The sequence below is a fragment of the Crocuta crocuta genome, unplaced genomic scaffold (assembly GCF_008692635.1).
Source record: "Crocuta crocuta isolate KB4526 unplaced genomic scaffold, BGI_CrCroc_1.0 scaffold82, whole genome shotgun sequence".
Taxonomy (NCBI): Eukaryota; Metazoa; Chordata; class Mammalia; order Carnivora; family Hyaenidae; genus Crocuta; species Crocuta crocuta.
Genome location: NW_027528352.1, coordinates 259,816 through 283,375, shown reverse-complemented (window position 1 = coordinate 283,375; position 23,560 = coordinate 259,816). Strand labels below are relative to the sequence as shown.

General features: G+C 41.8%; 1 protein-coding gene across 1 annotated transcript in view; it reads left to right on the top strand.

The window, feature by feature from the left end:
* The window catches only part of SLX4IP (SLX4 interacting protein), a 183,889-nt gene extending 160,813 nt beyond the window's left edge, over nt 1-23,076 (top strand). The window contains exons 6-8 of the mRNA XM_077753739.1: nt 1,171-1,259; nt 18,397-18,497; nt 19,623-23,076. Of these exons, the coding sequence (XP_077609865.1) occupies nt 1,171-1,259; nt 18,397-18,497; nt 19,623-20,334 (902 nt within the window). The 3' untranslated portion in view covers nt 20,335-23,076. The remainder of the gene's footprint in view (nt 1-1,170; nt 1,260-18,396; nt 18,498-19,622) is intronic.
* Nucleotides 23,077-23,560: the final 484 nt, after the last annotated feature.

Below are 23,560 nucleotides of genomic sequence, written 5' to 3'. Positions count from 1 at the left end.
CAGGGGAGAAGTAAGGAGATGGCTGCTTCTAAAACATCAACTCATTGGGCCCTTGGTGTAATTTAACCTAGCAAGGTGGTGTGGCGTTAACTGTGTTTAATTTGTGTGTATATGTAGTCAATACCTTCATGCTTGGCTTCTAAGTGTATCAGTCAGTCCCTAACGTTGTCATTCATTGTTGTACATAAAGAGCTTCACTTATTTGATTCATAATATCCCTCTTTAAAAATATTGGTCATATCTCTTTTAGAAAAATGTCTTTGTGTTAGATATATGATATATAAGTATCATAAAAAATGTGAAAGCAATACAACCAAGTATAAAGAAGGGAGAAGACCCTCACCTCCCACTCAGAATATATGCTCTTAGCATCAGCTAAACATCACTCAAGAGATAGGTGGAGGCTGCATAAGTGAATGTGAATGGACGTACAGACAAATGAGAGGAGGACAGATGCAGATGCCACTTACCATTTTATATTCTTTTTTCATTGAATGTTGGGGTGTCCAGCTCTGAGATTCCTGCAGCCCCCCCCACCCAGAAGTCAGTGGTTTTGCTCTAAGAAGTTGTAATAATAAATTAGTGTGAGGTGTAATTATATCATCTTTACTATTGCATATTTTACTGTTTCCTTATTATTATTCGTATTAATGACACTGCTATTTTCATTGCATGATTCAGATTGGGAGTTTGCCCTTCAGTTTAGGGGACCAATCTGAGACCAGTTGACCAAAGAGATTATAAGTAAACTAATTATTGAGAACATTGATGATTCATGTTTTCAGATTTTATGCCATAGTCTTCCTCTTTCTATGTAATTCTGCACCACTCGTTAGAACACGTTGATCCTATTTCCCAAATGTGGGTTCTGGTCAGAAAACAGCAAACTGACACAGAGGGAAGGCTGCAAGGGCCCTGCCTGGGGGTTTCATGGGATATAATATAATGGTCCAGGGGCTCAGGTGGACCAATTTGCAGCCTCCTGGGTGCTCCCTAGAGCTCTGGGTTTGCCCTGCCCTATTGATGGCAAACACTGAAAGGAGAGAAGGAGAGGAGACATGTGTCTTATTTATACATGTTTTAGCTGTAAGTTAAAAGTCCGAGACCTAGGATTTTGTGTTTATAGATTTTTGATGCCTTTAATAACTTGATTTTCTTCATTTTGTGCAGAGCTCCGTGTATTTCCTGACAGATTTGTGGTCTGTGTAAGTCAGCTTTCATTCAGTCATGATCTTATGGCAAGTCAGAGTGAAGAATTGGTATGTACAGAAATTCTATAAATAAATCTGCTTAAATGACAACTTACTGTAAAAATAGAAAAAAATATTATCTTCTGTTATCCTTCGGCCATTGAGTACCTAATGAATGTTTCAAGGGACCAAAAATGTCCTACCTCTTTTGCATGATAATATTAACTGATGTGTTTTATTTATTTTGTTTTTGGTGTTTGTTTTTTTTTCCCTGAAGGCCCCTTGAAAATTTAGTTTTATCAGCCACATCTTTTTTTTATCAATTTTTTTTTCTATATCAGTTTTAATGAGAAAGGAAAACATATTACAAAATCTGGGATGGTGCTTATGCTAATGTTCAAATGAGATAAAGCAAGGTCTTTAAATGAAATGAAACAAAATCCACATGTTTCCACTGGAAGCTTTCATTGGGGTCAGCAGCTTTGAATTTTATTTCATGGTGAATCACTGACATTTTCATGAGAATCAGTACTTTTCCCCAGTGTGTTGTTTCTTTGCCGATAGGGTTTATTTTCTTTCTCCTTTCTCAGGCTAAGTCTCAAGCTCCATCAGGTCCTGCCTGTTTCATTTGTGTTTCATTGGGGTTCTCTGTTCAGATAAATAGATACAGAAAACCCTCCCTTCATGTTGTAACTTATAGCTGTGCCTTGTCAACTTAACATATGCATTTGAGAGAGTCTCTGTGGAGAATGTGTGTATGATTGTGTGTGTGTGTGTGTGTGTGTATCTTATTGTAGCCACAGTCCATTCTATCTGAACTTACCTCTGTGTAAACTTCTTTTTCATATTTTTGGATATATTGCTTGAACTTTAACAAAGAAGAAAAAAAAACTAGCAGACATGAAACCTGGACATGAAGTGTGACAGGATTATGATGCATAAAATAATTTATGAGAGTATTGGATTACCCCTTATGTTTATTATTTTTTAATCCATATGAAATGTGACGTTCGGCCCACATGGTCTAAAACCAGCTTCTTACCTCATCTGAAATAAATGGATAGAAACTAGAAGAGTGAATTAGAGACCTAGGAAAAGTAAGGAGCAGAGATGCTTTTATTTGGAGCAGATGAGCCTTTTGGAAAAGCCAGTGGGACCCTCATTTTTTCTTCTGTCAATTAAATGACATAAATGAGACAGATTTGGTGAAAGTATTAAAAGTGTGTTCTTTGAGATTTTTCCAAGATGTTAGAGTCATCTTAGTAAATTAATAAATACAAAAGTAGTAATGATGTTGGCAAATAACTATAATATAACTTAACTGATTCTCGGAGCAGTGAAGAAATTGATCTGTGGTTTAAGAAAACGCCAGTTAACTGTACCAGGATGTGTTATTGTTTCAGATGGAAAAAAGAAGAAATTAGATCTTTTATGATATGTAATATTAATACCTAATATCTTAAATTATTAAGGGTGAATTAAAACATCTCAATACAAATGAAATATTATCCTCCTTTGGGGCACTGATATTTATATAGATCCTGAGTTTTCTATAGCTGCTGTCAAATAAATCCTGTAATCTGGAGGACTTCCTAAATGTTAAGAATTTTCATTCTGAAAAGTTGAGTAGTCTAGTCTGAGCCTTTTACATAAGCCAGTTAAGTTTTCTTCTCTTCAAAATGTACTGACGTCTAGTGATAACACTCTGAGTTAACCGAACTGGCTTATAAGGAAAAACACATTGATATCATGAGGATTTTCATTGTTTTCAGTGATTCTTTTTAGATGTGGTCAGTCTCTGTCTCTTCACCTGCTATCTTCTCCACCTCTGTGCCTTTACATACACACTTGCCCAGCCACACAAGCACCGGAGTCTACTAACACTCTGCACCGCTACACAGCGGCCTCCCTGGACATAGGCTCTGTGTACCACTTCTGATTGGCCAGCTCACCTGTGCACCTCCCCTCCTAACAGGCCTCTAGTCCACCACTTCCTCAAGCTTGTCATCCTTAGAAACAGTAAAATAACAGGCCTAGCAAAGAACCCTCCTACACAGTGCCCATCAAGCCGACAACTTGGTCCTTCCACCACACATGCCTTAGAGCTTTAGCCTCATTGATGTTTGACCTCTGCGGAGCCCACCTGTTTCAGCCATTTGGGGGTCAACAAACCTACCTTCCTACCTTCCCAGAATCTGCCTTCTGTCTGATAGAAGGTGTGCATAGTCCTTGATATATACTTAAAATGCCCAAAGCCAGTGATACCTGGCTCTTGTGTGAATATTCCTTGAATTTCCAGAAAACTTTGGATTCTTTATCAGTTTACACTGATATTTGCCAAAGGGCAGAATCCGTGTCATTTCTTTTGGTAATTATTCTCCAGGACCATTTGACTGGTAAGGCCTGGGAAATTGGCTTCCTAAATAGCTATATTGGAGATACGTTTTTGTTAAGAAACACCAGTTATTTTCCTCTAACTGTTCACTGAGCTCAGTTCTCTGTGACCCCAGAAGTGATGGGGGAGTGAGCCAGTACCCGAGCAACAGCCTGGGAACCTTGTTTGTGTCATGAGTAGTAGATTCCTATTCCTTCATCTTTTTCCTCCCATTTTGGTTCCTCAGTGTCTGAATGACTGTCCGTTAGGTGATCTGGAGTTCCTATTCAGAATTGCTCTGCCAGGTGATTCTTTGAGCCTGCACAGAAGGAAGCCAGCTGCACCCAGCTCCCCAGTTTACTTAAAGGTGGCTACACAAAAGAACCACTGTCCCAGATCAAGCAGTACAGGGGGAGTAAGCCCCCTCCTTTGGGGGGGCAGAATGAGTGCAACCGTGCCACCGGTGCCACCCACTAATAGCCTTCCCCCAGCTCCAGGGAGGTCTGTTACCCCAATAGTGGCATCTCTCTGGCCCACCGAGGGGCGCTGGTGCAGGGAGATGCTCTGTGTTGCAATAGCTCTGCACCAAGTGCCCACGTGCCAGGGATGTGGGAATTGTGATGTGTACTTTGGGAAGAAGGGGCATTATTATGAGATGAGTCACTGTATTTTTCTTACTACAGTTTCTCATAAGAAATCTCGAGGTCCTTGTAGCCTTAGTTTTTGGCCTATTGCTAAGACTGGAGCTGGGAAGTCATTCTAAGAGTTTTTACCTTTTGTTTTGTTTTATTTTCCTAGCGATATGAAAAACATAAAGTAAATTTTGGTTGCATTCAGTTATATCCCATTTCAACAATATTTGCTTTCATATTTACAAATGTAGGTCCCTGTGTAGAGGCTGTTTTTTCCTTTTTCCTCAGATGTAAAGCTCCAGGGCTTTGGGGAAATTAAAAATTATTATTTTTATTATTTATTAGAGGAAACAGCCAATAATCACCAAAATAATTACTTTACAAAGCAATCACTTTATTGTGTAAATAGAACTCTGGGGCACCTGGGTGGCTCAGTCAGTTGCATGTCTGACTTCAGCTCAGGTCATGCTCTCAGGGTTCGTGGGTTCGTGGGTTTGAGCCCTGCATTGGGCTCTATGCTGACAGCTCGGAGCCTGGAGCCCGCTTCAGATTCTGTGTCTCCCTCTCTCTCTGCCCCTCCCTCACTCGTGTTCTGTCTCTGTCTCTCAAAAGTAAATAAATGTTTAAAATATAATAAAAAAAGAACTCTGTGTGTATCTGGGACATTTCAGGGTTAGCACAAAGCTTGTATCCCATAAAGCATGGGTTACAGGCACGTTTACTCTCTGGAGATCTTTCCCATCTGTTCTTACCATCTCCCTCTAACATAATTTGCTGAGTACTGGCTCTGTGCCAGGAGCTCTGGTAGGCACTGGGGAAACAAAGAAAAACTAAGAAAGTAGAGTTTGTAGTCTGCCTTCAAGGAGTTTCTAATCGGCCAGATAGGGGCACCTGAGGGTCATCCTGGTGACCTAAAAAAAAAATAGAGCCTCCTTTTTTTCTTAAAGATGTGTCTATTCTGCACTGTAATGGTTCACTTGGATCCTCTGTTATTCAGAAGAAAGTCCAAAATTCTGAGTTACTTTCTTACTCTTAAACCTAAGCTGTAAAGTCTGTGATTCTTTTGGAAATTAACAATGGCATTTAGTATACCGGTGCTGCCCAGAAGTGGATATATAATCAAGATATTTGAGTTCTCTGTCTCCTGCTTCATTGGGGTTGTGGCCAAGCTGTGACCAAAGCCATCAAAGTTCTGCAGATGTACCCCAGTCACACGCACTAGGCCCTTGCTGTAGCATCAGCTGGTGGAAGGATCCCTGGCGTGTCCTGACCAGAGACACTATTTAAGCAGTAAATTGAACACTTAAGTCAAACTACTGTTTAATGTTAAAGAACTCTTCTGGTTTATGAGTATAAAATTGAAATGAGTATGAGTCTAAAGAAGCAATAAACTATGCTAGCCTGGGTTATTTTTAGCTTGGCTGTCATAATTGAACCTCTGTGGGCTGTAGCCCTCATCTCTCAGTCAAGGGGGGAGGGTATCAAATTATCTCAGAAATCCTTTCTCACTCTGAATTTCTGTCAGAGAAAGCAGATGAAAATGTAGCTAAAGAAAAACCATAATTTTGCACGAAAGAGAACTTATAGATTTAAAAGCTGTGATAAAAGATTAGGGGGAGAGTTATATTTTATCTTAGAAAAGATAAAAGAATATATAACGAAACATTTTAGGCTTTATGTTTATAGAAGAAATAAACTACTTAACAAATTTGTGCATTAACTTTGCGCCCTAATTGACAGAATTAAGTTTTTATAAGGGAACTTTTGCAAAAGTATAAATCAGATCATTCGAGAAAAGAACTCTCCTTTTGTATCAAAAAATTAAGTAAGTAGTGGGGTTTTTTTTCTAGTTTTTTTTCATGATGTGTCATAAGCTTTTTAAGAATCCATTCTTCTCATCTTATTGTATTTCCTGAACAATGCTAGTGGTAAATTACTTACAAGCCATTAACCAGATTCCCTTAGCACTAGAAAAAGTTCCTTAAGGAGGAAGAGGTGGTTTCCATGTTTCACATTTCCCACAGTGTTCCGAACTTAGTTTTTTACTTAATAACTGCTTACCAAAATTGTCCATGTTCATTGTATGAAAACCCTTGAATCCAAATATAAACAAAGAAAGTAAAAATTATCCACAACTCCCAACCTAAAGACAGCCTTTGTTAATGACCTAGTCTGTACCCCTTCATACTTGATACTTGATAAGTGAGGTCACCATGTACTTATTTTAGCCAGGACCCATTCATTTGTGAATTGTGTGTTTGTGTCCATTTTTCTATTGGTGTTTTTCTATTTCACAGACTCACAACTATATAAAAGCTCCTTAAATAGTAAGGAAAGTAACTTTTAGTGAGTTTATCATTTACTTTTAATTATATGACACTGTTATGTGGTAGGTGTCTGTGTCCTCAGTTTTTTGGTTTCCACAATGATTTCTGCCTTTGGTGATCTTGGTGTTACAGTTTTCAAAGCTGGACAAGCATTTACTTATATTTTCTTATATTTTTATGTGATTTGTTTTAATTTGTGATGTGAGGTAGTTTTTATTCTGTGTATTGATCAGTATTGTGATAATTAGGGTTTTTAGGTTTAAGGGAGAAATGTGCTCAGTCTGCCTATACTCATGGGGCCTCATTTTGGGGTACACACAAGAAAGAGGCTTCTCCAGGGACCATGCTCTCCTTTTGACCCTACAGCAGATGGACTTCTCCAATGCCCACCATCTTGCCTTCTGCCCTCCCCTTTTCTAGTCACCGGTAGCCAGTGCTCAGAGCCAGAACATGGTCCACAGATAGTTGAGGAACAGATTAGGGCCACACCCTCAGCAGTGCCTATAGGTGGACCACTTTCCTTAGACTGAGACAGAACTATACAGCAGCTATCACATACCCGCCCTTACACGGAATGTATGAGTGAAAATGCTGGTGGTGGGGATGAGCTTTTCTAAGTTGGTTTGGTCTGTCTAGAATAGTTTTTCTGGACTGTGACACAATAATAAATTTTTATCCAGTCAAATCATTTTTTTTAAGGATTAGCTATCCTTTGCCTAAGCTCAGGTTTTATCCTTCTTTCCTAATTCTTCCCAATGATTAGCCACTAGTATTTGTGAATGAAAACACTTATGCAGTATTAATTATGTTATCATTTCCATTCTTCCCTGAAGAGGAGTTAGTGTAAGTGTCATTAACACCAGATTAGTAGATTGTTATATATCTTACCCTGCCTGCTGGAAATGGTACTATCCATCTGCCCATGGTATTTTCCCACGAAGCTCAGCACTCTCATTTTTATTTGTCTCCACTTGCCAGCCCAACTTCATTTTGCAGCTATAAAAATAAGTACCAAAAAGTTAAGCGATAAACCCTCACTTAGCTAGAAGTCGGTGATAAAAAAGGGATACGGCAAGAGTGTAAACTGGTGACCTTAAGTAGGAGTGCTGTTAACCAGCACCCAGAGTAGGAGGTGTGGTGGGGACCACCAGCTAGCACACCTTTCATTCCCAGTAGCTGCCAGTAAACTCACAAGGATATACAGCTTTCAAAGAAGGGCCCAGTCACTTCTCTGAGGTACATAGGAATTGGGAGTCCATAGACTTCTCAGGCCCAAATTCCTAAAAGCTCACATGTTCATCTGAACACCCACAGTGATTGCACAGATTTTGACATGCAAGTGGATTATGTTTAGAAAGTTCATTTAGTTAGCAGATGATTTAGAATTCAGTACTCATTTTCCCAAGGAAACCATGTCATAAATGGGGTGAGGTTCCCAGACTCGTTCACAGAAGCTGTTACTGTCATGAGATGGGAGTCTTGGAAAGGGGGTCTTGCTGTCTGTGTCCAAGAGCAATGGGAAGAGCTATTCCTTCTGCGTCTCTGGGCAGAGGGCCAGCTCTGAGCAGAATTTTGAAATAAGACAGTCATCTATGATGTCTTCTCTGTGGCTCTTCTGCCTCTTTCCCACTGGCGACCCGGGCTACCATGGGCCTTCTTCTGGCCAGCCCTACCACCTGTACAGCTGGATATGCACTTACCCACCTCCCTGCTCGCCCATCCTGTCCACTCCTCACACTCAGCCATGGGAGATGTTAGTGAAGAAAATCATCACCCTGAATGAAGGGCTAGCAGCCTTCTTGCCAGGTGTTGGTATTTTTCAACCACAGATCTCTGTGGGAGAGGCATTTTTGAATTAGGACACCCCCAAAGGTGGAGTATCTCTGCCTGAAGTAGTTCCTATTAAGTTTCTTTCTATTTCTCACAGATATTTCCCTTCTGCTTTTACACTGGACACTGTTAACCTGTGATTCATGAATTATCCTGAAATTTAAAAAAAAAGTTGTGGGGTTTTGTTTGTTTCTTTGTTTTGTTTTTCTAGTCAAAGTTAAATAGCTTTCATTCATTTCTCAGAGTGGTCAATGATCCCACTTCCCTCATCACGAAGAAGCACAGGTCCCAAACTTACACATGCTTTCAAGTATCCCAGTTTCATCACGCTTGTATGGTGCCATAGACTTGATAGTGGGGCCTAGTGGGGTTCGGAACTTATTTTTAGGTTAGGTGAATGTAAACTGGAAAATCCCTGTGAAATATGTACTTCCTGCACAGTAACTTCCTTGATTTTTTTCACTGATTTCATTTTCAGGTTAACGTTCTTTGCACTATTTATTGGTACTTCCCTAGATCTACACAAGACAGTTTCATGGTCATCAATTCAGAATAAAAGAAAACTTTACAATTTTTATTTAAAAACAAAACAAAACTAGAGTGTTTGCTGCTGACTCAGGCGGCAGTGGCAGCAGCGAGCCTGTGTCTCCACTCTCCCACCGAGATCTGTCCTTTCCCAGGAAGGCAGAGAATTAGAGGGCTCTGAAGAGGGACTTGGGTGCAGAGAAACAGAATGAAGCGAAAGACTTGTCCCTCATGGTGGAAATTGGACAGATGACTTCGCCTCATAGAGCATCAGTTTCCTCATCTCTGAAATGGGAAAGGTCACGTCCGCGTCTTGGGCATCTCATGAGGACTCACTGGTGCCAGTCCCTATATTGAGTGCTTTGCCTGTTGTGTCTCAGTACAGGTGTCTTCCATCCTTAGCATCTTCAGAGAAAATGACTTGATTTCACAGTGAATAATTCAAGAGATACCCCTTTTCCTTCCATTTGACCTCTTTTTGCCTCAGTTCCTTTGAGCCAGTATGTAGGTATATCGCTCTGTACATTCTTTTAAGTGTTCACTACTACTCTGTCCACCTGTTTTACCTCTTTACTTCCATAACTTATTAATTACCACATAATTTAAGAAAATATTAGAAGTGAAATTTGGGAAAGAGAGACCTCTTCCTAATTTTAAGACGTGTGGCTTCTGTATGGTCACGGTGTATCATGGTCTAAGCTTGTGGTCACTGTCAGAATTCGTGCTGTGCTGTGCTGCTTTTCTGTAAGTGACTTAACCTTCTCTGCTTGTCACACTTCAGAATGCCGATGCTCCTGAAAATGGTTGGGCATCACTCTGAAGTTTAAGAATAACTTTTCTTGGGTCACCTGACTGGCTCAGTCAGTGGAGCATGCAACTCTTGACCTCCGGGTTGTGGGCTCAAGCCCCATGCTGGGTGTAGAGATTACTTAAAAAAAAAAAAAGTCTTAAAAAGAAGGAATAACTTTTCTTTTTGCCTTATCACAAAGCCTTGGAAGAATTGAAAGTGGTCTAGGTTTATACTTTAATATTTTATTTGCCTCCCAAGTAAGTTGACAGTATATTACTTTTACACCGCTTTTATTGTTTGCAAAAGACTTATTGTTTGCTGAGAGCTGTCACATACAATAACTTATTCAATGTAACAAACCTGAGAAGAGATTGTATCAGTCTTGAACCTTTTAGTTTTCAGGGGACAGGAAGGCCAACTCAAAATGGCTTAGCAAAAAAGATTTTTGGCTCTCACGTGCCTGTAAAGTCCAGACTTCAGGTATGGCTTGCCAATCAGAGGCACAAAGAATATCATCAGGACCGATTCTCCCATCTGCCTTCCACAGTGTTGGCTTCATTCTTAGACTGCATGTGGTGATTGGCTCTGGTATCGCCAGGTCCATGGGCACAGAGGGGCCCCTGCAGTTCATGCATGTCTTTGAAGCTCAAAGACATGTACTCTGCTTGGCCTGGCTGGGATCACAGTCCCACCTCTGGAGCCGGGTGTGGAGACAGGCCTCCTGAAAATGCATGGACATTCGATGGGGACTTGAGACAAAATCTGAGTATCGTTTCCAGAAAATGCATGAGTGTCCACTGTAGAGATATTGTCATTTCTCTTTTCTAGACAAGGAAACTGATGTTCAGAGAAGTATCTTGTACAGATCTCACTTCAAAGAAGAAGCTGAGAAGGGGCCAGGCCCAAGGACTTCCGACTTAGCATCCTGTCCTCTTTCTACAACTTCCATCTCTGACTGTGATGAAAGAGGGCCCACTGGGCACAGAGGAGAGAGCAGTGCACAGAGGGCCAGGCCTTCTTGACTCTGTTCTGTCCCTAGCTAAATGTGTGGCCTTAGACACTTAATCTCTTGGGTCTCATTCTTCTTGTCTGTCAAATAGGGACAATACCTGCCTGCCAAGTAACTCAGTAGACGCAGGGGAAAGGACTTTAATCATGTACGTTCTTTACCAATGAATCCTTGTCTTCTCGAAAACCCTTTATGTTTTTTATAGGCACTAGGTTTTCTTTTATAGGGATGTCAAGAAAATTTGCTTAGAACTTTCCACTTTCTAAAGTGTGTCTCACATACCTTGTTGCATTTAAATTTCCCAAATAATCCTGAAGGACAGATGAGAAACCCACCATCAGGGATTTGAGAGATGGGCTCTGGAACAAGCATCCAGTGAATGCCAGACCTTGGCTTTCACCCCCCACTTCTCTGTGCTCCCTGTCTCATCCCAGGAGCGCTAACCTGTTTTGATCATTTCTGGGTATTTGTGATCACGAAGATTTCAGACACAGTAACATTTAGAATGTAACTTAAGACTCTGTATTCTATTATTTTACTATGAGTTACCAGCTTTAAAAAAATTTTTTTTTTAATGTTTTATTTTGGAGAGAGAGAGAGAGAGAGAGTATGAGCAGCGAAGGGGCAGAGAGAGACAGAGATACAGAATTTGAAGCAGGACCCAGGCTTCATGCTGTCAGCACAGAGCCTGACATGGAGCCTTGAACTCCTGGACACTCAACTGGCTGAGCAACCCAGGGTGCCCTGAGTTACCTGCTTTTAAAATATTCTGCTTGAGTTATTAATTATTTTCATTGAGGAGTGAATAAAATAGAATCAGAGGAAACTCATGTACATAACCATAAGAAAAGAGATCTCAAAAGATCAAGCCCGAGAGCGCCGTGTTTCTGTTAAGTACTGCTGTGAGAAAGACCTTAATGGCACTGAACCATTTTTCTTTCTGCCTCCTCCCTGATTGTCGTCATATCACGCAGGGTGCTCTGCAGTCCTGAAAACATGATTTTGGTGGGAGAGCTCCTGTCATCCCTTCTAAGCGTGGCTGTTGGGGGTGCTGGGAACACCATGCTAGGGGCCACGCTGGACTGCTGTACAGCCATAGGGCGCTCTGACCTGTGGTCTGGTACTATGTCCCCAGGGACCTTCACCTGTGGTTCCAACCTAGACTAATACTGATGTCCCAGGGCCTCAGGGGTGGTGCTTGAAAGCTGAAGCAAGGTTTTCCTGACTGAAGCCCCATTTTTCAGATGAGAAGGGGCATTGCCATCTGTGCTGTTTGTTCATGTTAAATGAGGTCCCTGGAGTGTGGAAGTAGCAGTATTACCTGCCTCACCAAGCTCTTCTGAGGTGACATTGATGAGTATATGCAGAGCTTCCGAAACACCCAGCTGAAACGTGGCACACGGTAGCTAATCACATCCTCCAAATGTGCCCCGAATCATTGCCAATGCACCCTCCATTAACCAGCCCCCTAATCCAGCCACTACCCCATTGCTGTGCTCTCCTTACTGAGATCCCTTCTAACGTGTCTAGCCCTGCATGACTCAGTACTATAGCCACTGGCCACATTTGGCCACTGTCCATTGGAAATATGGCAAGTCAGAAATGGTGTCCTGTAAATGTCAGATACATACCAGATTCCAAACAGTCTAAAAATACAAAATGCCTCAGTATTTTTATATTACATGTAATAATAACATATATTGAGCAAAATAGTATGTATTATTGAAATCTAATTTCACCAGTTTTCTTTTTACTTTTTTAGTGGTCTATAGAAAATTTAAAGTCACCTACAGCACATTACTTTCCTACTGGAGGCTTATGGTTGCTACTGTGTCTCCACTTTGCTCTTGAACCCATCCATCCCAGATAGGCCTGGTCCCTAGCACTTCCCCCAAAACAGCCCTTGTCAATTTGCCTTCTACCAGTCAGACTAACCACTCGGCTTACTTGTGGCAATGCTGTCACTTTCAGTGAAGCACTTTATACTCTTGCCTCCTGGGACATCCTGTTATCTTGATTTTTCTGTTTCTTCACTGATGATTGCCTCGTGGACTCCTTTCCTCAATCCTCCTCTTCCTCTTCTTTTTTTCTTACCCAAACTCACTCCCTAGTGGAGTTCATCCTCACTGAAGACTTTATATACCATCTTCATGAACTTCCAGCTTTGTGTCTACAGCCCAGACCTCTCTCTTCTGAATCTTAACTTCCTGCTCAGCGTCTCTGTTTGGATACCCAGCAGGACCATTCAAGTTTACGTTATCTAAAATTGATTTCTTGGTTCCACTTCCTCAAGTCTGCCCCTCCTCCAGTACTTCCTGTGTTGGTAAAGGCTAACTTCCTTCATCAACTTACTTAAACCACAGATCTTGGAGTCATCCTTGACTTTTCTTCTGACCAGCTATATCCATTGACATACTCTATTGGGTTTCCCTTCAAATTATATTTTCAGTCTAACCATTTCTTACCATCACCAGCCTCCTGAAAGAACCCTCCTCTCTGAGTAGACTTTTGCAGTAGTCTCATCACTGACCTCTCTGAGCCCATCTGCCCTTCAGCTGCTCCCAAAGTGATCCTTTTAAAATGCCAAGCCCAGGGGCACCTGGGTGGCTCACTCGGTTAAGCGTCTGACTTCAGCTCAGGTCATGATCTCACAGTTTGTGGGTTCGAGCCCCGTGTTGTGCTCTCTGCAGGCAGCTCAGCCTGGAGCCTGTTTCAGATTCTGTGTCTCCCTCACTCTCTGCTCCTCTCCCACTCATGCTCTGTCTCTCTCTGTCTCAAAAATAAATCAACTATAAAAAAATTAAAATGCCAAGTCCATTTCCTTCTTAGAACCTTCTAAAGGCACATCATCTTCCTTAGAATAAAATGTGCCATCCTTATAAAAGCCATATATGATTTGCCCTCCTCACAAACCACCACCAATACACACACACACCCCAGTTACCTGCCCACCAGCCCCTTCCCCTGGTACGCTCCCCCGTTTCTCCTCTGCCTCCAAGTGTGTTCTGTCTTCCTTGGTATTCATGCTTCTCCCTGCCTGATGCACACTCTGTTCACATGGCTCATCCTCCACTCATCTCTGAGTAAAACTCACTTTCTTGCCTACTCACCAACATCTCTAAAAAAGGCTTTGGAGGTTTGTATTTCCTCATAACATCATAACCTTCTGACATCATATGTGTATTTGTTTTTTGTCTTCCCCATGGGATGGAGGCTCCATGAGAGTAGGGGTGTTTTCTATGAGTCCACATCTTTTTCCATAGGGCCTCAAATACAGAGTTCACTGTTGTCTGATTGGATGATTCTGCTGGACTCTGCTCAGTTATCAGGTCCATCCATGCCCCTTTAGAGTGGGCATTGGAATCACTGCGGAGATTGCCTAAAAGGCACATGCCTTGACTCCAGCCCCTGGAGATCCCAATGCAGTAGATTCTGGGGTAGAATCCTGAATGTTTTTTAGCAAGCTTCCCAGGTAATTTTGATGCCTGAGGTAACTGGACCGGACTCTGCCAAGCACTGCCTCAGTGTACCACTTTACATTTGTTTATCTGCTGCTCTGCTCTGTTGAGAATTATTTCATGTATGTCAGCAGTGCTTGAATCACCTGGGAACCCAAATATAGATCTTGTAGCCCCACCCTAGATCTGGTGGAAATCAGAATTTCCAGGGATGGGTCTTGGGAATCTATATTTTTTGAAAAGGTCCCTTGGTGCCAGTCTTCCCAATAGCCTTTGGGAGCCTCAGCTGTGTTTTACATACACTCCTTGAGGAGGTTATAAACTCAAGAGCAGGTGTTTCTTACGTCTTTTTAGGCCAACTCTCTCCTCGTCCCTCATTAATCTAACAGTGTTCTGTTCAAAAGTGAAATTCAGTAAGTCACTATGGGGTGAACACCTTGATTTACCCAGTTTCAATTTGCCTTTTTAATATGAACATCAACCAGTATTTCTAACTACATTTCAGTCCAGCCCATTCTCTGATTAGAGGCAGGAACATATCTTACTTTGCTAATGCTGATAAGGACTCTCTTTGCAGTCTTTTCTGTCCAGAAATTTAAAATGTGTTTCCCAGGTCAGACAGCACTAAGGTAGGATCACCCATTTTCATAGTTAAACACTCACCTGTTCAACCTTCCTTTTGAGCCTGTCCTGGGGTGCACCTGCTTCGGCCATCCCCAACCTCCAGGTGCGTCCAGGTGACTCCAGGCAACAAGGCCTGACCTCTTGATCTGGAAGCCTGCCTGGGCTGCTCAGTCTCCTGAGGAAACTGTCCCCCTGCATTAGACTCCCTGTGGGGCCTGTGGCCCTGCCCTACTTCTGTTAGGTTTTGCCCTGGTTTTTGTCCTAGACACTCTATACAGGTGGAAAGTTTAAAACTAAAAGTGTTGGGGCACTTGAGTGGCTCAGTCGGGTAAGCGTCCAACTTCAGCTCAGGTCATGATCTCACGGTTCGTGGGTTCGAGCCCCGCATTGGGCTCTGTGCTGACTGCCAGCTCAGAGCCTGGAGCCTGCTTCAGATTCTGTATCTCCCTCTCTCTCTGACCCTCCCCTGCTCGCTCGCTTGCTCCCTCTCTGTCTCTGTCTCTCTCTCTCTCTCAGAAATGAATAAAACATTAAAAAAAATTTTAAACCAAAAGTGTTAACCAAAAATTAATAAATGGGTGGGGAGTGGATGGGGCAGGTGATAATATATGCAGAATTTTATTCCTTGGCTAGACTCAGAGCTAGCCCCTAGGTTAAGAAGAATCACTGATGAAGGCCCAAAGAGAGCCCATTGGTTAACCTATTTCTTAAATACCCAAGTCCCAATGGAGTGGGAACTCTGGACTTTGGGTGGCCAACTAGTAACCTTTTTTAATATATTGAGTTTGTGTGTATTCTTTGCAGAAGACGTCAGGGTCATTATTCAAGGCAGAATCTAAAAGGGAGTCATGTCATTTAGGTAAGCCCAAGAAGCACTTCCCAGCACACACTGTCTGTACCTTAGAATTTTGCCTCTGGATAAGCCACAATTGCATTTTGATGCCAGATGTGAGAAGCCATTAGTAATCAGGACAACTCCCTTGGGAAATTTTGTTCCCAGTCCCTGTTCCAGAGGATCACTGTTTCCTCTGGAATATTTGTTTGAGGGGCTCCGCAGGCTGCGATTTAGTGACAAAGGGGAATGAATTGACCTTAGAAAAATAAGAATGAGAGATTTCTAATGAGGTCTGACAGTTCAAGGACTGAAGACTGAAGAAGGAGTCTAAGCTTTTTTTTATTTTCCTGCCCACCCAGTCTTCATACAAATGTAAATATGCCTCCTTCAACAAATTGCCAAATGTGGTTTTAATTTGTAAGCAGGAGACCCTGCCTTGCCTTTTTCTTTTCTTTTTCTCTCTCTTTTTTTTTTTTTAAAGCAAAGTCACAGGTTTTGCACTTTTTGAACTGGACGTTTCCTTCTGTCACTGCATCGCATTTTCTGTTGTCCTTTTCCTTCCAAGGACATTTTCCCCATTGTGTTCAGAGGAATTTGGGATGAGAGTCAATTGTCATGTCTCTTAAAGAAGTTTTTGAAGTTCCCATAGGAGATGCATAGTGCTTTTTAAACTAAGTTTTAAAAATAAATTAATAAAGGCAGAGATTGAATCTAGTATGACATTTGAAGAGTGTCACCATTGCGGCATCATATTTTATGTGGTCGATGCAGTATCCATTGTTGTTATTTATGACCCTGTCTGCCTTCCATTGTGGACTTCTTCAAGCCTTGGGGAATTTACATCATTCCTAATAGCAAAAGGCTTTCTGGTTCCCACAGTGTTGTTCAAAGCCTGACTCATGCTCCTTATGTTAATTGTTCAGCTCTGAAAATACAGCACTTACAGGGTGTGGTTATAAGGGGAAAATCTACTGTACTTATAGGGCATGTTTAGAAGTGTTTCACACATAAATATCAGNCTCCCTCTCCCCCCCTTCCCCCCATTTATCTTTAAAGTGTAGCTTTGTCTGGTCAAATAGTGAGTCTTAGGGGGAGAAAGGGAGAAGCATCAAAATGCAGTATAGTCCAATAAAACCTATGTATTCTATTTACTAACTCTTAAAACTGACTTTAGGTTATATCTGGATATGACTATGAGTGACATTGATCCAGGTCTGAAACCATAGACTGGATTAGCAGGAGCTAAAGGCTGGTGCTCAGTGGTTCAGAGTATCACTGATTGGACAAAGGTCATAGCATCAGCCTGTGGGGTATCCAGGTATCATACTGATGGTTGCCATCTACCAGGCATTCTTGGACTGCCATGGTTAATTCCAATGTAAGTCTAAAGCAAGGGACCCACTGATAATTTCCCAAAATTCTTCCTTATGGCCGCAGCATTTTACTATGGAATTTGATGGAGAAGGGTACTTAGTGTCACAGGAAATGAGAGAAGTTAACACCTTGTCTGGATTATCTCCTAGCTTAACAAAAAGGAAATGATTCCAGAACTATGAAATAGGTCACTGTTGGCAAATACTGGGAGTTTTTTACATTTTATAAGTACTTTTTAAAAATTTTATTTCTTTATTTTGAGAGAGAGAGCATGGGGAGAGGCAGAGAAAGGGAGAGACAGAATCCCAAGCAGGCTCTGCACTTTTAGCAGAGCCCAATGCAAGGCTCAAACTCGTAAACTGTGAGGTCATGAGCTGAGCGGAGATCAAGAGCCAGACACTTAACTGATTGAGCCACCCAGGTGTCCCGTTTTTGTAAGTACATGTACTTCTATATGAAGTTTCCATGGGAACATATAAGAATAGATACACAGATAATCTATGAAATATGTAAAATTGTTGTGCATAGTTTAAGAAAAACTCCCAGTTTTTTAGTAGCCAAGAATTCCAAACTTCAGTTTTCAAAGTATCCACTAAAAGCCTTAACTCTTTATGCAGTCTTGAGTATTGCAAAGGCCACCTTCTATATTTAAAAAAATTTTTTTAAATGTTTTATTTATTTTTGAGAGAGAGAGAGAGACAGCATGAGCAGGGGAGGGTCAAGAGAGATAGGGAGACACAGAATCTGAAACAGGCACCAAGCACAAAGCCCGACGCGGGGCTCGAACCCACGAACTGTGAGATCATGACCTGAGCCAAAGTCGGATGCTTAACCGATTGAGCCACCCAGGCACCCCTATATTTTTGTAAATAGAGAAAATGTGTGGAATTCTTAGGAATCAGGGTACAGACCACTGTGCCAGTGGATCTTTCTGGAAGATCAGAGCTCACAAATATGCCTCTGCCCAGCACTGTAGTTCTGGGCTCTGTCACAGTTTGGGCCACAGAGATATCAGATACTGGCTAAGGGCCCCCTGTGTGGCTCCGTCAGTGAAGCATCTCACTCTTCCTTCATCTCCAGGTCGTGAGTTCAAGTCTTGTACTGGGCTCTGTGCTGCATGTGGAGCCTACTCAGAAAAAAAAGGGATTGGCTAAGAGTTCCCAGATGGTTCGGAACCTGCATCCTTTCTCTTACAGCCTTGCATGTTTGTGGTATATATTAATGTATGAACTGTGTTGGGTAGGAGTCCAAAAAAAGTGACAATTTACCAAAACGTTCTCAATTTTTAAAAAGTAAAATAGCCTAACGCTAAGCAGTCTCATCTGGTCTTCACAAAAATCTGTTCGCTGGGGCATTCAGAGCATAACTGTTTATTCTCATGTTCAGCTAATAGATTTCTGGTTGAACCTTTGTTATCTTTTGGAGTAGACAGAAGGAGCTCTCCATGGAGCGTCTGATTATTTTGCTGAGTGTGCGGAGAGTCCACTTCCTCCCAATGCGAAGTGCAAGAGAAATACTCTGAAAGAAATGTAGGTCCCACAAATTTTCTTTTTCTCCTTTTTGACTGTGTGTATGGATACATGACACAAAGCCTAGAATTCCACAAGAGTTTGTGGAAACTAATTACAAGACCCCGTCTGGCACCAGCTTTACCCTAAGTTCCGTGCTTGTTCTTCTGCCTTCCTGACTGTCTGCTGCTTTCTGGACAATGGGGAGCAAGTCCTTGCTTCACAGGTGTGTTGCAAGGAGTAATTAATTACAAGCACTTTGAAGATGAAACACACCTGTTTGGTGGTGTGTTTCATACAACCTTCTGAGTGACTACAGGTCGATCTAAAAAAAAAAAAATACATTCCTTTCCTAAAATGCAGGTTCTCATTCTAATATAATTATGATAATCCTCAAGCCCTGATTAGGAACAATAAGAACGTGTGTGTGTGTGTGTGTGTGTGTGTGTGTGTTTCCAGACTAAGGCTTAGCCAAACTAAATATTTCAGTTTCAGTGTTTTGAGTTTGGTTTGGTGGTTTAAGAAATTTCCTACTATTCACCAGCCTGAAAATCTGTGTTGAAGTCAAGTCTCTAGTCTCTCAATTCTTCCCCTGCATTGCTATCCTGTTCCTCAAAGTGAATTTTACAAAGTGAGTGAGTTTGCATTGTCTTTTGTGTGTGCTGTAGAAAAAGTGTGTGTATGTATGTGTGTGTGTATAAGCACATTCTTGCATATAAACACACACTTATCCTGTAATTTGGATGTATCTGAGCATTTGCTTCTGGAGAAAATGTCAACATATCAAATTTAGGCAATATTGACCCTTGACATCTGAAATGAATATTTGTCTGCTTTAATTAAAATAGATCCATCATAACTCAAGTATAACTACAGTGTAACCCAGTGATCAATAAGCAAGGCCTGTTCTCATATATCCTAATAACTAATCCTAGTGTGTTGGAAAATGTGAAGGCTATTGCTTGATGCAGTCTGAATTTAAACATCACGCTCAGGGACTTTTCTGGATTTGCCAGGGAAGTAAGGGAGAAGGAAGGGTAGCCCAGGCTCCTTGTCCACGGATAGGCAATGTGACAAGGGCATTTGTAGGGCACCATGTCATTGCAGCTTTATAAAACAAAACAAAAAAATCTTTCTTTGTTTTAGTGTGAGAAGAACTGAAACAAAAAGCAGCATTGTGGGCAAATCACAAAGCAGCCTGGACACTGGGGGGATAGCTAGTGACCCAGTGATTGCGGAGATGACGAGGAGGAGGGGTCACAGTCAGGTTTCAGCCAGTCCCCTGTCAGAGTCCACGGGACAAGCAAATTACATAAAGGCAGCTGAGAGCCACTGGGGGCTTCCTGTTCAAAAGCTGGAAAATGTTCATCAGACCCCGCCAGGAGACACCAGCAGCCAGCAAAAACCTCATTGTGGGGAGTGGTCAGAGACAGGGCTTCTAGGCAGGAGCCCCGTCTGTAGCTGTGAGTCAGCATCACCAGGTCCAAAACAAAGTCCACAAGGGGCCAGAGCACAACAGAAACGCAGGAACCTCGGCTCTGCGGAAGACATCGACCACCACAAGAGAGTTTCTCTTGGAAGTGATCGATTAGTCCCAAGAGAAATAATAGTTGAAAAAAGCAAAGCTGTCAGGGTTTTGCCAAAGCTGTCGGATCCAGGGTTACTTTTGAAACAAGGTTTGGCAAAAACGGCATCTAATGAAGAGTTGCATGTTTTGGAAAATCTCTCCTCCGGACGTCTTACGAAAAATAAGCCAGGGCAGGCACAGCAAACCGGCTCAGCCACAAACACTGAAAGATTATCTGCAATCCAGGGCAGCCCAGCCAAGAAAAGAAAGAAGCATGAAAGAGGCCACTAACTTACTAAAGAGGATTGCAAAGATGTAGTTAGGGCTCTAGTGGCTAAAGGTGTGGAAAGAGAGGGGTGTATGTAGATGCTGTGATTTTAAAGGAATTAGAATGATTATTTTATACCGAAAATATTTATCTGTGTTAGGGTTAATTTTCAATGCATTCATCTTCAGGAGGCTATAGGCTTTTTCTACCAACATTGCTACTTTCTCATGCTTTATAACTGTCTTCAGAAAATTATTTTTGTGATAAATGGCCATTCACCTTGTCAAGGATGATCCCATTCTTCAAGGACTTGCATGAAGAAACCAACCATGTGCCTTCTTGGCCCATCACTGTATGATGGCCTCCGTGAAGGCAGTGCCATAGTACAATTTCTAGGGGTACAATTTCTCTTCCTGTTCCTCAGCCTGAGTTGGACAGAAGTGAAGGAACAGGCTAGTGGTCTTCAGTATCTGGTTCTGGGCCCAGCATCACTGTCTGGAAATGTGTTAGAAAGGCACATCTTGGGCCCCACCCCTGGCCTACTGAATGAGAAACCCTGGGCAATTCTGAAACATGCTCGAGTTTGAGAGCCACTGGACTAATTGGAGACTCCCTAGTGTTTCTTTCCTCAATACTGGCTGCCATGGCCTCTGGGTTCAGCATATGAGCAGCTCTGCTCCCAAGTTCTCTACAGCATGGTGGCCACTGCACCCATGAAACTGTTACCTACCCTAAGAATTACTAGAAGGTTATGGCTAATTTGACCCTGCATTAGAGGAAGAGAGCAGAGGGACAGGCTTCCTCTTGCTTGTAGCTTAGGCATCTGTCCCTGCGCTTGCCCCCTCCTCTAAGATTTTGGTTAGGTTCAGGAAGGATTCGAACCCAAGGGGAACTCAGTGGCCAGAGTTTCCAGTTTCCCATTTGGAAGGCATCACTGACAGTTTCAGTTTCAAAACAGGAGCCTTCCATTTGCACTATCACCCACTAATGTCTCCAGTGGGCTTGCTGAAATGTCAGAGTGAATCATAGCAATGACTTATTTTGGATGGACACCTACTAAAGATTTTCTTAACCCAGTTTCATTCTAAATAGAGGAGAAAAACATATTCACAGGCCACCCATCAAATACGTCTTTTTTTCTATTCAACATTGTGTGGTCCTTTGAAGTAGCACCTCCCTAGTAACAAGGAAAATCAAGTATATTCCCAGAATGTTGGAGTTAGCAGAAAAATAACCCAGAAAAAGCCCAGAGTAATAAAAGAATATGGAAACAGACACAGTGTTGGTGTACATGCTTAAGACTAAGTATGGTTACTCCTAGCTCATTCTATAGTTCTCAATGTCTCCTTTCCCACTTGTGTTATAGAGTAAGACTCATTAAGAGGCAGCCATATTTCATGGCACCATCTTGGGTCATGAAGTTCAGTGTTGATCACTACACCTGGCCCTAAATGTAGATCCTATTCCTTTGATGTTCCTCACCCGCCTAGAAACTTGTCCCCTTTGTGTGATCCAGCCTCATGACCTTCTTTCACCAGGACCGTGGCCCTGTCCACTGGTGTCCTTTCCTCTTCCCACTCCTAGGTTTTCTTCTTTAGCCAATTGCAAACAAAGCATTCTATGGGAGAAGACGGAACCTAACAGAATACTAATCAGAGTGGAGCAGACTGTGTTCATCCCTTTGGGGTAGACTGCACAAGATTCAGTCTCCATGGTTGTTGGGGGGCGGGGGCTCTGCTTTTAAAGGGACAGCAATTCTAGGCATGCTCTTCACTGAAGACAGAAGCATAGTGTGTCCTTGAATCTTCTTAAACAGAATCACTGGAACGGTTTCAACAGGGCACAAGTAGTAACCCCGTGACTGGCCAAGAGACAATAAGCTCCCTGGAGAAGAGTCTAGAATAAAAAAAAGACAACCATTTCAGAACACTGGCTGCGCCTAATGCACACCTAGAAGGAGATGTTTGAAATGGAGGCAGCAGAGAAAAGCTTTTAATTGAAAAGTTTTTATTTCATTTGTTAATGGGGTAAAGTGAATACTTGTGATTTAGTGATTTTCTTTTCAAGAAAAGCCTTGGCTTTAGGGTTTGGTATATTTGTGGAAATAACAATTACTGTGACCTGAGAGGGAAAACAGCACCTTGGGTTGTAGACTGACTGGTCTTTCTCACAGCCCACATGTACATGGGATTTTCACAGGGTTGATGGAAGGAACAGCTCTCCGTTCCACATTATGGCACGTGTTGAAGGAATTTTGCCTCTAAGCATTTTTCTTCCACATGTCTGAAACACCCCCAATCTCTTCTTACTTGAGTGGTTGTGTGATTCTTTGGATGTTTGGAAATACAAAAGGGAAGATGGCTGCCAAGTTTTACTGGTGCTTATTAGCTGGGAAATGCAGAATTCTCTACTCCTGGGAGTGGGGTGTGTGTTGACGTTCTTGATAATCTTATTAATTCAGCATCTGAAAATCTGAGAGCTTGTCAGTGTTCTTAATCAAAAAGAACAAGTTCTTCAACTACTTACTTAGTAACCCACAATAAAATTATTTTCAAGTCTCTGTAATTCTGATGTTTGGGAGAAATGTGGATCCACTCAGTTAATGTTAACAATTTGAACACCCTAACTTTCTCAGTGTCATCATGGCTTCTAAGTCACATCGCTGTGCTTTCAGATGGCTTTTTTTTTTTTTTTACTGTTTTACTAGATTGACATTGGATTTTGTGTTGTTTTCTTAATGTCCATAAACAAGAAACGTCAGAGAATAGTCAGTGTGATTTTTCTGACACACTATTTTTCCTTTGCCTCTGGAGGTTAGCTCTCATCTAAATATGCATATAAATTGTTAAATGAAAGGGGGCAACCATTTGGGGAGACAGGAGTGAGTGCTGCAGGGTTTTTGTTTACTTATGTTAATATTAAAGAAGTAAGAAAATGTATTTTTTATGACAAGTATCATTAAAGAACTCTAGGTTTTTTTAATGTTTATTTTGAGAGAGAGAGAGAGTGTATACATGAGCAAGCGTGAGCTAGGGAGGAGCAGAGGGAGTGAAAGAGAGAATCTCAGTCAAGTTCTATGCCCAGCACAGAGCCTGATGCAGGGCTCCATCTCACACTTGTGGGATCATGACCTGAGCCGAAACCAAGAGTTGGACACTCAACCTACTGAGCCATCCAGGCTCCCCTCTAGTTTGATTTATGGAGACTCCAGCTTGTTTGTGAATTAGATATCTCAAAATAGGTCTTAGA